This window comes from Carlito syrichta, unplaced genomic scaffold, assembly GCF_000164805.1.
Source record: "Carlito syrichta isolate Samal-C Ts95f unplaced genomic scaffold, Tarsius_syrichta-2.0.1 Scaffold311588, whole genome shotgun sequence".
Taxonomy (NCBI): domain Eukaryota; kingdom Metazoa; phylum Chordata; class Mammalia; order Primates; family Tarsiidae; genus Carlito; species Carlito syrichta.
This window is the reverse complement of record NW_007255684.1, coordinates 209545-222600: the sequence shown is the minus strand read 5'-3', so window position 1 is coordinate 222600 and position 13056 is coordinate 209545. Positions and strand designations below refer to the sequence as shown.

The 13056-nt window shown below is 43.7% G+C and overlaps 1 protein-coding gene across 2 annotated transcripts in view; it reads left to right on the top strand.

The window, feature by feature from the left end:
* Positions 1-13056, top strand: part of NEMF (nuclear export mediator factor) — a 74549-nt gene that overhangs the window by 2575 nt on the left and 58918 nt on the right. For both annotated transcript variants that reach the window (XM_021717957.1, XM_008068841.2), the window contains exon 3: positions 2714-2839. In XM_021717957.1, the coding sequence (XP_021573632.1) occupies positions 2714-2839 (126 nt within the window). The remainder of the gene's footprint in view (positions 1-2713; positions 2840-13056) is intronic.

Sequence of the window (13056 nt, the reverse complement as noted above, 5' to 3'; positions counted from 1 at the left end):
ACTCTGACTCAAAAAAAAAAAAAAAGACTAGGGGCAGTAGCTCATGCCTATAATTCCAGGACTTTTGGAGGCTGAGGCGAGAGGACGCCTGAGTCCTGCAAGTTTGAGACCAGCCAGGGCAACTTGGTGAGACCTCGTCTCTATAATAAATCAAAAAATTAGCTGGGTATGGTGGCTTATGCCTGTAGTTCCAGCTACTAGGAGCACTGAGTTGGAAGGATCGCCTGAGCCCAGCAAGTTGAGGCTGCGGTTACTGGGAGCATGCCACTGCCCTCCAGCGTGGGTGACAGAGTGAGACTCCAACTCAAAAAAAAAAAAAGAAAAGAAAAAAGTATGCAGTTTGTTTTGGGGCTACAGAGTAGTCTTTTACCAGTCCCTATCATACTTAAATATTTGTACTAAAGGATAGTACATGTAATCTAAAACAATAGGTGTTGACCAAGTAATTTGTATTTGAGTTTGACATACTATTTTATTTTATTTTTATTTATTTATTTTTTGAGTTCGAGTCTCTGTCGCCCAGACTGGAGTGCAGTGGCCACTTCCGGCCACCGCAGCCTCGACCTGCTGGGCTCCGGCGATCCTTCCGCCTCAGCCTTCCGAGTAGCCGGAATTACAGGCTTGCGCTACCACGCCCGGCTGATTTTTTGATTTATTGTAGAGATGAGGTCTCGCTGCCCAGGCGGGTCTCGAACCCGCGGGCTCAGGCCTCAGCCTCCCAAAGGCGTGGGATTATAGGCTGAGCCACTGAACCCGGCAAATTTTATTTTAGTTGTTAAAATAATCCCAGCACTTTGGGAAGCTGAGGCGAGAGGATTGCCCACGAGTTCGAGACCAGCCTGGGCAACATGGTGAGATCTTGTCTCTACAATAAATTAAAAAGTAGTCAGATGTGGTGGCATGCACCTGTAGTTCCAGCTACTTGGAAAGCTGAGGTAGAAGAATTTCCTGAACCCAACAGGTTGAGGCTGCAGTGGCTGTGAGCATGCTACTGCACCCCAGCCTGGGTGAGTGAGACTCTGACTCAAAAAAAAAAAAAAGGCTGGGGGCAGTAGCTCATGCCTATAATCCCAGCACTTTCAGAGGCCGAGGTGAGTGGATTGCTTGAGCCCGTGGGTTCGAGAACAGCCCGGGCAACTTGGTGAGACCTCATCTTGACAATAAATCAAAAATTAGCAGGTGTGGTAGTACGCACCTGTAGTTCCGGCTACTTGGAAGGATGAGGTGGAAGGATCGCCAGAGCCCAGCAGGTTGATGCTGGGGTGCTGTAAGCGTGCCCCTGCACTCCAACCTGGGTGACAGAATGACACTCCAACTCAAAAAAAAAAAAAAGACTAATTTCATGGCTAGCAATAAGAGGAATGGGATTTAATAAAGAATGAGTTATTGCATTTGAATATGAAATAAGTTAATCAAAAACTTAAAGACAATATCTGGAACATTCTATTTGGGTAATAATAAAGCTTATGGGAATAAACTGGGCATGGTGGCATGTACCTGTAGTCCCAGCTGCTTGGCATGCTGAGGTGAGAATATAGCTTGAGCTTGGGAGCTGGAGTCTTGCCTGGGAAACATAGTAAGGCCCTGTCTCTTTAAAAAATCTCTACAATAAATTTAAAAAGTAGCTGGGTGTAATAGCATGCACCTGTAGTTTCTGCTGCTTAGAAGGCTGAGGCGAAAGGATCACCTAAGCCTAGCAAGTTGTTGCTAGGGTGGCTGTGAGTGTGCCACTGCCTTCCAGCCTGGGCGATGGAGTGACCCCAACTCAAAAAAATAAATAAATAAACAGGCCAGGCGCGGTGACTCATGCCTGTAATCCCAGCACTTCAGGAGGCAGAGGTGAGAGGATTGCCTGAGCCCATGGGTTTGAGACCAGCCTGGGCAATTTCGCAAGACCTCATCTGTACAGTAATTCAAAAAAGTAGTTGGGTGTGGTGACACACGCCTGTAGTTTGGCTACTTGGAAGGCTGGAGTGGAAGGATTGCCTGAACCCAGCAGGTTGAGGCAGCAGTGACTGTGAGGGTGCCACTGCCCTCCAGTCTGGGTGACACAGTGAGACTCCAACAAAAAACAAAAAACAAAAGCAAATAAAGGTTATTACTTTGGGTGAGGTTAGTAGGACGCGAATAAGGAATTTTAAATGTACAAAGCAACAAAGCAAATTTTGCTATCGGTCTGTGATTGTCTTTTTAAAAGTTAAATATAAAATATTGTTTCAGAGTTAGCAGTCAGTGTCTAAAATAAAATGTTTTCCCTCTAATTATCATCTGTAAGCTTTTATTAATATACTGTTCTCTACTATCTTTTAAGTATTATTTCTTTTTTTTTTTTTGAGTTGGAGTCTTACTCTGTCACCCAGATTGGAGTGCAGTGGCCGCTCCTGGCCACCGCAGCCTCGACCTGCTGGGCTCCGGCGATCCTTCTACCTCAGCCTTCCAAGTAGCCGGAATTACAGGCATGCGCTACCACGCCCGGCTGATTTTTTGATTTATTGTAGAGATGAGGTCTTGCTGCCCAGGTGGGTCTCAAACCTGCGGGCTCAGGCAATCCACTCACCTCAGCCTCCCAAAGGTGCGGGATTATAGGCTGAGCCACCGAGCCTGGCTTAAGTATTATTTCTGATGATAATGAAGTTTGTTTATAAACCAGTACCATGTGCTTAGGAATTCACTTTTACTGTATTAATGCCTTTTTCTTGTGTTTCTTAACTAGTGCCGAAAACATCTGAAGAGTCGGAGATTAGTCAGTGCAAAACAGCTTGGTGTGGATAGAATTGTAGATTTTCAGTTTGGAAGTGATGAAGCTGCTTATCACTTAATCATTGAGCTCTATGATAGGGTAAGTCACATTTGGGGGATGGGGGAAGAATTAATTATTATATTAATCATTCATGTAATAGTGCTATGGAATGTGGGTGAGGATCATTTTTTTCTGTCTAAGGCTGTTGGTACCCAAGGAAAATAAGTGTCACACAAGTAAAATATGATTTTTCTAGTAGTAATCTTCATTTTATCTGGAGGCCCAAATTTAAGCAGGCTTAGACATTTAAAATACCATTATGAATGTAGGAGATGAAGATCCGAGAATTGAAGAAACTGGTGCTTTACATTTCAGGACTAATGTTAGTGCAACTAGAAAATAGTCAAATACTGTACAGACGTGCACTGTATAACAGTCTTCTGGTAATAGTAGACCATATTTACAAGATTGGTTACATAAGATTATAATAGAACTGAAAAAATACTATTGCCTCATGACATCTTGATCCTGACCCTGTGTAGGCCTAGGTTGGTATGTGTTTTTATCATTGTTTTTAACAAAAATATTTCAGGAGTTTAAAGAAAAAAACTCTAAAAATAGAAAAAGGAATACAGGGGAATAAAGATATAAAGAAATAATACTTTGGCACAGTTGTACAGTATGTTCGTTGTTTTTTTTTTGAGTTGGAGTCTCACTCTGTCACCCAGACTAGAGTGCAGTGACCGCTCCTGGCCACCACAGCCTCGCCTGCTGGATGCCGGCGATCCTTCCGCTTCAGCCTTCCAATTAGCTGGAACTACAGGCGCGCGCTACTACGCCCGGCTGATTTTTGATTTATTGTAGAGATGAGGTCTCACCAAGTTGCCCAGGCGGGTCTCGAACCCGCGGACTCAGGCAATCCACTCACCTTAGCCTCCCAAAGGCGCGGGATTACAGGCTGAGCCACCGAGCCTGGCTAGTATGTTCGTATTTTAAGCTAAGTTATTCAAACTAAGTTATTCAAGAGAGTAAAAACGATTAAAACAATTTAAAAGTTTATAAAGTAGAAAAGTTACAGTAAACTAAGGTTAATTTGTTATTGAAATAAGAAAAATATTTTAAAAGTAAGCATAGTGTAGCTTCAGTGTACCGCACTTATCAAGTCCACAGTGGTCGTGCAGTCATGTCCTAGGCCTTTACGTTCCTCCACTCACTCACTCACTCACCCAGAGCAGCTTGAGTCCTGCATGGCAAGTGCCTATACAGGTGTATTCTTTTTTATCTTCTACACTGTATATTTACTGTACCTTTTGTATATTTGGATATTTTTAAATACTTGCCATTCTGTTACAGTTGCCTTCAATATTCAGTACAGTAACATGCTATATAGCTCTACAGACTAGGGGCAGTGGGCTCTACCACAGGGCCTAGGTGTTTCTCGCACAACAGAATTGTCTCCTGACTCGTTCAGAATGTACCCCATTGTTTGGCAGTGCAGGACTGTAGCATGTTCATTTTTGGGTCTGCCTTCTTTTTTTTTTGAGTTGGAGTCTCACTCTGTCGCCCAGACTGGAGTGCAGTGGCCGTTCCCGGACACCGCAGCCTTGACCTGCTGGGCTCCGGCGATCCTCCCGCCTCAGCCTTCCAAGTAGCTGGAACTACGGGCGTGTGCTACCACGCCCAGCTAATTTTTTTTGATTTATTGTAGAGATGAGGTCTCACCAAGTTGCCCAGGTGGGTCTCGAACCCGCAGGCTCAGGCAATCCACCCACCTCAGCCTCCCAAAGGTGCGGGATTACAGGCTGAGCCACCGAGCCTGGCTTGGGTCTGCCTTCTTTTATTCAGTGCGATGTTTGTGAGATTCATCGGTATTGAGAACCCCCTTAGCTCCATACCCTTGCCAGCACTTGGTATTGTCTATCTCTTAATTCAACAGAGCTCTTTATATAAACTGATTAGGAGCCCTTTGCTGGTTACTTTGTGTTGTAAATATTCTTTTCTACTCTAACGTGTGTTTTTACTTTTAATTGGTCTTGGTTTTAAAGTAGTCCAGTTTATGTTTATACTTAGTGATTTTTTTGTCTTAAATCTTTTCCTTCCCTAAAGTTATGGAGAAAATCATGTCTTACCTTTTAGACGCCTAAATATTTTACTTTTTATATTTAGATCAGTCTGCTGTAGCTGATTTTAAGTTTGTAAATATATTTTTTAAAAGTTCAAGACTTTTATTTATTTTTGAGTCAGTGTCTCACTCTGTTGCCCTGACTGGAAAGCAGTGGCACGATTATGGCTCACCACAGCCTCTGATTCTTGGGCTCAAGTGATCCTCCTTCCTCAGCCACCTCAGTAGCTGGGACTACAGGTGCATGCCACCACACCCAGCTTTTTTTTTTTTTTTTGTAGACATGAGGTTTCACTGTGTTGCTAGGCTGGTCTCGAACTCCTGGACTCAAGCAATCTTCCTGCTTCTGCCCCTGAAAATGTTGGGATTATAGGCATGCGCTACCATGCCCAGCCTGGCTTTTACTTTAAATATGGAAAAGAAAAATGATTTTTTTTTTTTTTTAAGTTGGAGTCTCACTCTGTCACCCAGACTGGAGTGTAGTGGCTGCTCCCGGCCACTGCAGCCTCGACCTGCTGGGCTCTGGCGATCCTTCCACCTCCGTCTTCCAAGTAACTGGAACTACAGGCGTGTGCTACCACACCCGGCTAATTTTTTTTTTAATTTATTGTAGAAATGAGGTCTCACCAAGTTGCCCAGGTGGGTCTTGAACCCGCAGGCTCAGGCAATCCACTCACCTCAGCCTCCCAAAGCGCGGGATTACAGGCTGAGACACCAAGCCTGGCTGAAAAATGATATTAATTACATTAAAAATGCAGTCTTTTTTTTTTTTTTTTTTTGAGTTGGAGTCTCACTCTGTCACCCAGACTGGAATGCAGTGGCTGCTCCCGGCCACCGCAGCTTCGACCTGCTGGGCTCTGGTGATCCTTCCACCATAGCCTTCCAAGTAGCTGGAATGACAGGTGTGCGCCACCACACCCGGCTCATTTTGATTCATTGTAGAGATGAGGTCTCACCAAGTTGCCCAGGCGGGTCTTGAAACCCGCGGGCTCAGGCAATCCACTCACCTCAGCCTCCCAAAGGCGCGGGATTACAGGCTGAGCAACCGAGCCCGGCGGTTTTTTTTTTTTTTTAGAAAGCAAGATTTATTAAGAGGACAGGAAAGCTCCCACAGTAGTAGGGGCCCCAAGCGGGTTGCCCTAAAAATGCAGTGTTTTCTACTAATAGAATGGCAGTCTTCTCTTGCCGTGTAGTAATTCATATTTAATATACTACCCATAAGCTACATATTACATTGAATCATATAAGATTACCATTTTTGTAGGTTAGAAGTGGATGAATGTCAGCAGTTTTATGTAGTTCAATATACTTTTTTTTTTAGAGTAGAAAACAGGTTTATTGGGTACACTAAAAGGGAGCAGCAGACAGAACAACAGTTAGGGAACTATCCACACTTTTTTTTTTTGAGTTAGAGTCTCACTTTGTTGCCCAAGTTGGAGTGCAGTGACATGCTCATGGTTCACCACCGCCTCAGCCTCCTGGGCCAATTGCTCTTCCTGCCTAAACTTCTTGAGTAACTGGGACCACAGGCACACACCAACATGCCTAGCTAACTTTTTAGTTTATTTTGTAGAGACAAGGTCTTACTATGTTGCTCAGGCTAATCTTGAGCTCAAGCTGTCCCCTCCTGCCTTAGCCTCTAACTTTTTGTGTGTGTGTGTGTGTGTGTGTGTAGGCAACGTCTTCCTATGTTGCTCAGGCTGGTTTTGAACTCCTGAGCTCAAGTAGTCCTCCTGCCTCGGCCTCCCAAAGTGCTGGGATTGCAAGCATGAGCCACTGCACCTGGGTCAGTTTACTATTTATTTATATATTTGAGTTGAAGTCTCACTGTGTCGCCCAAACTAGAGTGCAGTGGCATGCTTATGCCACTGTAGCCTCTACCTGCTGGGCCCAGGTGATCCTTCTACCTCAGCCTTCCAGACAACTAAAACTTCTGGTGTGTGCCACTGCACCAGGCTAATTTTTTTGATTTATTGTAGAGACAAGATCCTGCCAAGTTGCCCAGGCTGATCTCAGGCAATCCTCTCACCTCTGCCTTCCAAAGTGCCAGGATTACAGGCAGGAGCCATCATGCCCAACCAATTTACTTTTTAAAATTTTTAAATTTTCTGAGTCAGAGTCTCACTCTGTTGCTCAGGTTGGAGTGCACACTCATGGCCACCTCAGCCTTGACCTGCTGGGCTCAGGTGATCCTTCCGCCTCAGCCTTAAAAGTAGCTGGAACTATAGGTGTGTGCCACCACACTCAGCTAATTTTTCTTTTTTTTTTTTTTAAACTTTAAAATTTTGTATTTTAAAGATGTGGGGTACAATTCAGTGTTAGGTATACAAATGTTCATTATGCAGGTACCCTTGTTGATGAGGTGTACTCTCCCCCCTCCCCTGACAGTTTCCCTCAACTGATAATCCCACCACATTTTTCTTGATTTCTTGTAGAGACGAGGTCCCACCAAGTTGGTCTCAAACCCCTAGGCTGGTCTCAAATCCCTAGACTCAGGCAATCCTCTCGCCTTGACCTCCCAAAGTGTTAGGATTGCAGGCTTGAGCCACCGCACCCAGCCCAGTTGACTGTTTAATTGAGATTAAATATATGGTCTCTGAGAGCTAAGCTAATTTTTTAATACACATAAGCAAATTTATGCCTTCTAACATTTTACATTAATTTAGAAATCTTAGCAACCAAACACAGATTTGTATAATAGTCATTTGCCCTACAACTCACAGTTGTAGATCATTTTATAATGCTATAACTGTATAATAATCTTTCACTGGTTTTTGTTTTACTTGTATATTTCTTGTACAGTGTAATCTTTAACTGTTAATGTAGAGCAAGTAGTTGAGGTTCTTGTGTGAGTTACTTTAAGTCAGAAATTGTGAAGGGTCTGAGAATTTATGCCACTTAAAGCTTGCCTGTTATATTTATTTATTTATTTATTTAGTTGGCGTCTCACTCTATTGTCCAGGCTGGAGTGCAGTGACACACTCGTGGCCACTGCAGCCTCTACCTGCTAGCTCAGGCAAGGCTTATTTTTTCGATTTATTGTAGAGATAGGCAATCTTCTCACCTCAACCTCCCAAAGTGCTGGCATTACAGGCTTGAGGCACTGCACCCGGCCTACTTATTTATTTATATACTACTGCATTTATAGTACAGACACACACTGACAGAAGAACAGAAGATCCCTTGGATAGAAAACAGACCATTTATTACAGCAAAACAGCAGGCAGAGCTGTACCTGTGTCAGTTCCCAGTTACTCAATCTCCGCAGGGTGATGTGATGAGGGCCAAATGTTACTTGCGTGCAGTGTTTTTGGGCCATAGGAGGAGTCCTGAAATTAGGAAAATGTGATCTTTCATCAAGGCTGGTAGTGATTCTGCTCTCCACAAAGAGATTACTCTTTACCCTGGCAGGTAAGCAAATGTGTACAAGGAGGAGGAAGAGAGAGCTTTACCTTTATTGCCTTGGGATGACTCTGGGGAGGTATATCTCTTATTCTTTATGGAGGGCTATACCATCTCTAGCTTCTAAGGCATGGTTACTGTTCAAACTAGTTTTATGCTTGGTTTATGCAGAAATGTGAGAAATTATGGAGAATTGTCTTCCAACAGTTATTCTTCTTGTAAATTTATTTATGGTATAGATGCACTGAATGCCATACCTTAATCAGGAAAGAATAAGGTCTACCTGGAATTTCTGAGAAGTTAAGGAGTTAAAATCTCACAGTGTTATGTTTACATAGTAGCAATGATATTGATTTAGAAGGATCATAATTAGCCAGGTGTGGTGACTCACACCTGTAATCCTAGCACTTTGAGAGGCAGAGGCGAGAGGATTGCCTGAGCCCAGGAGTTCAAGACTAGCCTGGGCAACTTGACGAGACCTCGTCTCTATAATAAATCAAAAAAATTAGCTGAATGTGGTGGTGCACGCCTATGTTTCCAGCTACTTAGAAGGCCAAGGTGGAAGGATCACCTAAACCAAGCAGGTTGGGGCTGCGGTGGCAGTGAGTGTGTCACTACCCTCCAGCCTTGGGGAAGTGAGAGTCCAACTCAAAAAAAACAAAAAACAAAAAAGACCATAATTAAGCTAGTTTTGACTTAAGATTCAGTTTCTTCATCCTCTTTCTCATGATCTTCATCATCATTTTCCTTCTCTTTTTTCCCCCTTTTCCTCTATAAACCTTTTTAGGCATTAAAGCATCAAAATTATTCTTTGGTAATGTACATACAAGAAATGGGCATTTCTGTTTCTTTTGGAGTAATGAATCTTTTTATTTTATATTATTTTTTTTATCAGAGTCTCACTCTGCTGCCCGGGCTAAAGTGCAGTGGCGTGCTCATGGCCACTGCAGCCTCTGCCTGCTGGGCTCAGGTGATCTTTCTCCCTCAGCCTTCCAAGTAGCTAAAACTACAGGTGCGTGCTACCATGCCCAGCTTCTTTTTTGATTTATTGTAGACATGAAGTCTCACCCAGTTGCCCAGGCTGGTGTTGAAACCCTGGTTTCAAGTGATTCTCTTGCCTCGGCCTCCCAAAGTGCTGGAATTACAAGCTTGAGCCACCGCACCTCGCGAATCATTGTTAATCATTGCTTTCCTTACTTTCTACTATATCATTTGTAGGACAAGATGGCTAGTTATTAGACAAGGACTTCTAAAGACAAGCATAAGCAATTCCTTGTGGATAATGGTTTCCTTGGGCACTTTTCATGGTGATTTGGATATGGGACAGGAGCAGTGAAATCAGCTCGTGGATCCTTGCACTTCTCTTTGCCAGTGATTTCATTTTTTCTTTCTTTCTTTTGTCCGAGTCTCACTATCACCCAAGCTGATGTTTAGTGCCATGATCATGACTCACCACAGTCTTGACCTCCCAAGTAGTTGTGACTACAGTTGTACACCACTATGCCCAGTTAATTTTTTTTTATTTTTTATAGAGAAAAGGTCTCTATGTTGCCAAGGCTGGTCTTCTGGCTTCTAGAAATCCTCCCACCTTGGCCTGCCAAAGTGCTGGAATTATAGGCATGAGCCACCCTGCCTGGCCTGCCAGTGATTTATTTTACCATCTTTCTGGCCCCCTCTCCTATAGGCAACTGCAGCTGCAGCTGCTAGCTGGAATTGATTTTTGCTTGTGGGCTTTTTTTTTTTTTTTTGGAGACAGAGTTTTGCTGTGTTGCCTGGACTAGAGTACTGTAGCCTCAGACTCCTGGGCTCAAGTGATCCTCCCGCCTTAACCTCTCAAGTAGGTAGGGCTACAGGTGTACACCCACCACACCCGAGTAATTATTTTATTTTTTGTAAAGATGGAAGTCTCACTGTGTTGCCCAGGCTGTTCTCAAAAACTCCTTACCTCAAGTGACCTCCCCATCCTGGCCTCTCAAAGTGTTGGGATTATGGTTGTGAACCACCATGCCCAGCCTCAATTTCCTTTTTTTATTTTTTTTTGAGTTGGAGTCTCACTCTGTCACCCAGACTGGAGTGCAGTGGCCACTCCCAGTCACCGCAGCCTTGACCTGCTGGGCTCCAGCGATCCTGCCGCCTCAGCCTTCCGAGTAGCCAGAATTACAGGCATGCGCTACCATGCCCAGCTGATTTTTTGATTTATTGTAGAGCGAGGTCTCGCCAAGTTGCCCAGGCGGTCTTGAACCCGCGGGCTCAGGCAATCCACTCACCTCAGCCTCCCAAAGGCACGGGATTATAGGCTGAGCCACCGAGCCCGGCTAATTTTCTTTTTTAATTACATAGTTATTTTTTTTTTTTTAAAAGATAGATTTATTATAGAGAAGATACATTGTGAAGAGCACCACAGTCAGGATAGTAGTGAGAGTGTCTGCTGTTTGCTGCCTGTAGTATCTTTTTTTTTTTTTTTGAGTTGTAGTCTCACTCTGTCACCCAGACTGGAGTGCAGTGGCCACTCCCGGCCACCACAGCCTCAACCTGCTGGGCTCCAGCGATCCTTCTGCCTCAGCCTTCCAAGTAGCTGGAACTACAGGCGTGCACTACCACGCCCGGCTCATTTTGATTTATTGTAGAGATGAGGTCTCATCAAGTTATCCAGGTGGGTCTCAAACCCGTGGGCTCAGGCAGTCCACTCACCTCAGCCTCCCAAAGGCACGGGATTACAGGCTGAGCCACCAAGCCCGGCAGAATGTAGTGTCTTTTAAAACATTTTTTTTCAACTTTTGAGATTATTATAGATTAGTAGGCAGTTGCAAAGATAGTATAGAGAGAGTTCTAATGTACCCTTCACCCTGTTTCTTCCAATTGTCACAGCTTACATGATTATAGTACAATATTAAAATCAGGAAATTAACCTTGTTCCATGTGTGGGGGGGATCCCCCCCAAAAAAACCCAGAATTATTTTTTGGAAGGTGGGCCGCTTGTAGTACAGGCTTCCCCCACTAGATAGGTGTTTTAGGAATCCACTGACATCAGTGGACCAGCTAGCAGTGTTGTGAGAGGTTGTGTTTGGCTTCAGTAAATTTTTTTAAAGTGAATTTCATGATGGGTGATTTATGAGCACATCTGCCTACACTGACTGAGTGTTCAGCAGTTTTTGACCAAAAACTGCATGATCTCCATGCCCCACCCTCCCTGTTAACCCTGTATCTCACCCCGAATGACTTTTTTTGGTTTCTTTAGATGAAAAAAATTCTCAAAGAAAAATGTTCTGCTGATGTGGAAGACATGAAACAAAAAAATGGCAGAAACGCTAAAAGGCATTAAAGTTGACAAGTTCAAAAACTGTTTTGAGCAGTGGAAAAAGTTTCTGATAGGTGTATTGCGTCAAATGGAGAGTACTGTGAAAGTGATTGAAGTTTAAACATATAAGAATAAATACACGATTTTTTAATAAATACTAGGTTTTTTGGGGGTCCCCCCTGCATAATTTTAGATATTATGATCATAAGAGGAGACTGTTAAAAATTTTCCAGAATTAAAAGAGACAAGAGACAAAATGTCATTTTTAGCTTCCTACTGGGTATTGTTTAGCAGGCCTTTTTCTCTGGGTATATGCATCTTTGATTGATTTGCTATTTACTTTTTTTTTTTTTTGAGTTGGAGTCTCACTCAATCACCCAGACTGGAGTGCTGTGGCACGCTCCTGGTCACTGCAACCTCGACCTGCTGTGCTCTGACGATCCTTCCGCCTCAGTCTTCCAAGTAGTTGGAACTACAGGCGTGCACTACCTTGCTTGGCTTATTTGTTTATTTATTTATTGCACAGATGAGGTCTCGCCAAGTTGCCCAGGTGGGTCTCGAACCTGCAGCTCAGGCAATCCACTCAATCTACTTGGCCTCCCAAAGCGCAGGATAACAGGCTGAGCCACTGAGCCCGGCCTGCTGTTTACTATTGATCAGGCTTTTTTTTTGAGTCAGGGTCTAACTCTGTAACCCAGGCTGGAGTGCAGTGGACAGGTACTGCTCACCACATAATTAGTATTTTTTATTTATTTATTTATTTATGTTTTTGAGTTGGAGTCTCACTCTGTCGCCCAGACTGGAGTGCAGTGGCCGCTCCCGGCCACCACAGCCTCAACCTGCTGGGCTCCAGCGATCCTTCCGCCTCAGCCTTCCAAGTAGCTGGAACTACAGGCGTGCGCTACCACACCCGGCTAATTTTTTGATTTATTGTATTTTATAACTCTATTAGGGTAGCCCTTAACTTATAGAAAACTGATAACAATGCAAAATGATTCTTGTCTGATAGTAGTGAAAATTAATTTCATCCAGTAGAGAGTTTAATTATTTCTGTCTAGAGAAAAGATAATTCTTAAAGGTTATAATTTTATCACCCTAAGAAGCATTAAGTAGTTTTTAATCTAAATTGGCAACCTTATACAGTCATTTATCTCTCAGCCACTCTAATTACTTCACACACTCCATCTCTCTTAGAATCTGTTTTGCTATCTAGCTGGTTTTCTCATAAATTAAGTAAATTTTTGGCAATTAAAAAAATAGTATCCCTGAGCCTGCGGGTTCGAGACCTGCCTGGGCAACTTGGTGAGACCTAATCTCTACAATAAGTCAAAAAATTAGCCGGGTGTGGTAGCGCATGCCTGTAGTTCCAAAGAGTTGGAGTCTCACTCTGTTGCCCAGACTGGAGTGCAGTGGCCGCTCCTGGCCACTGCAGCCTCGAGCTGCTGGGCTCCGGCGATCCTTCCGCCTCAGCTTTCCAAGTAGCCGGAATTACGA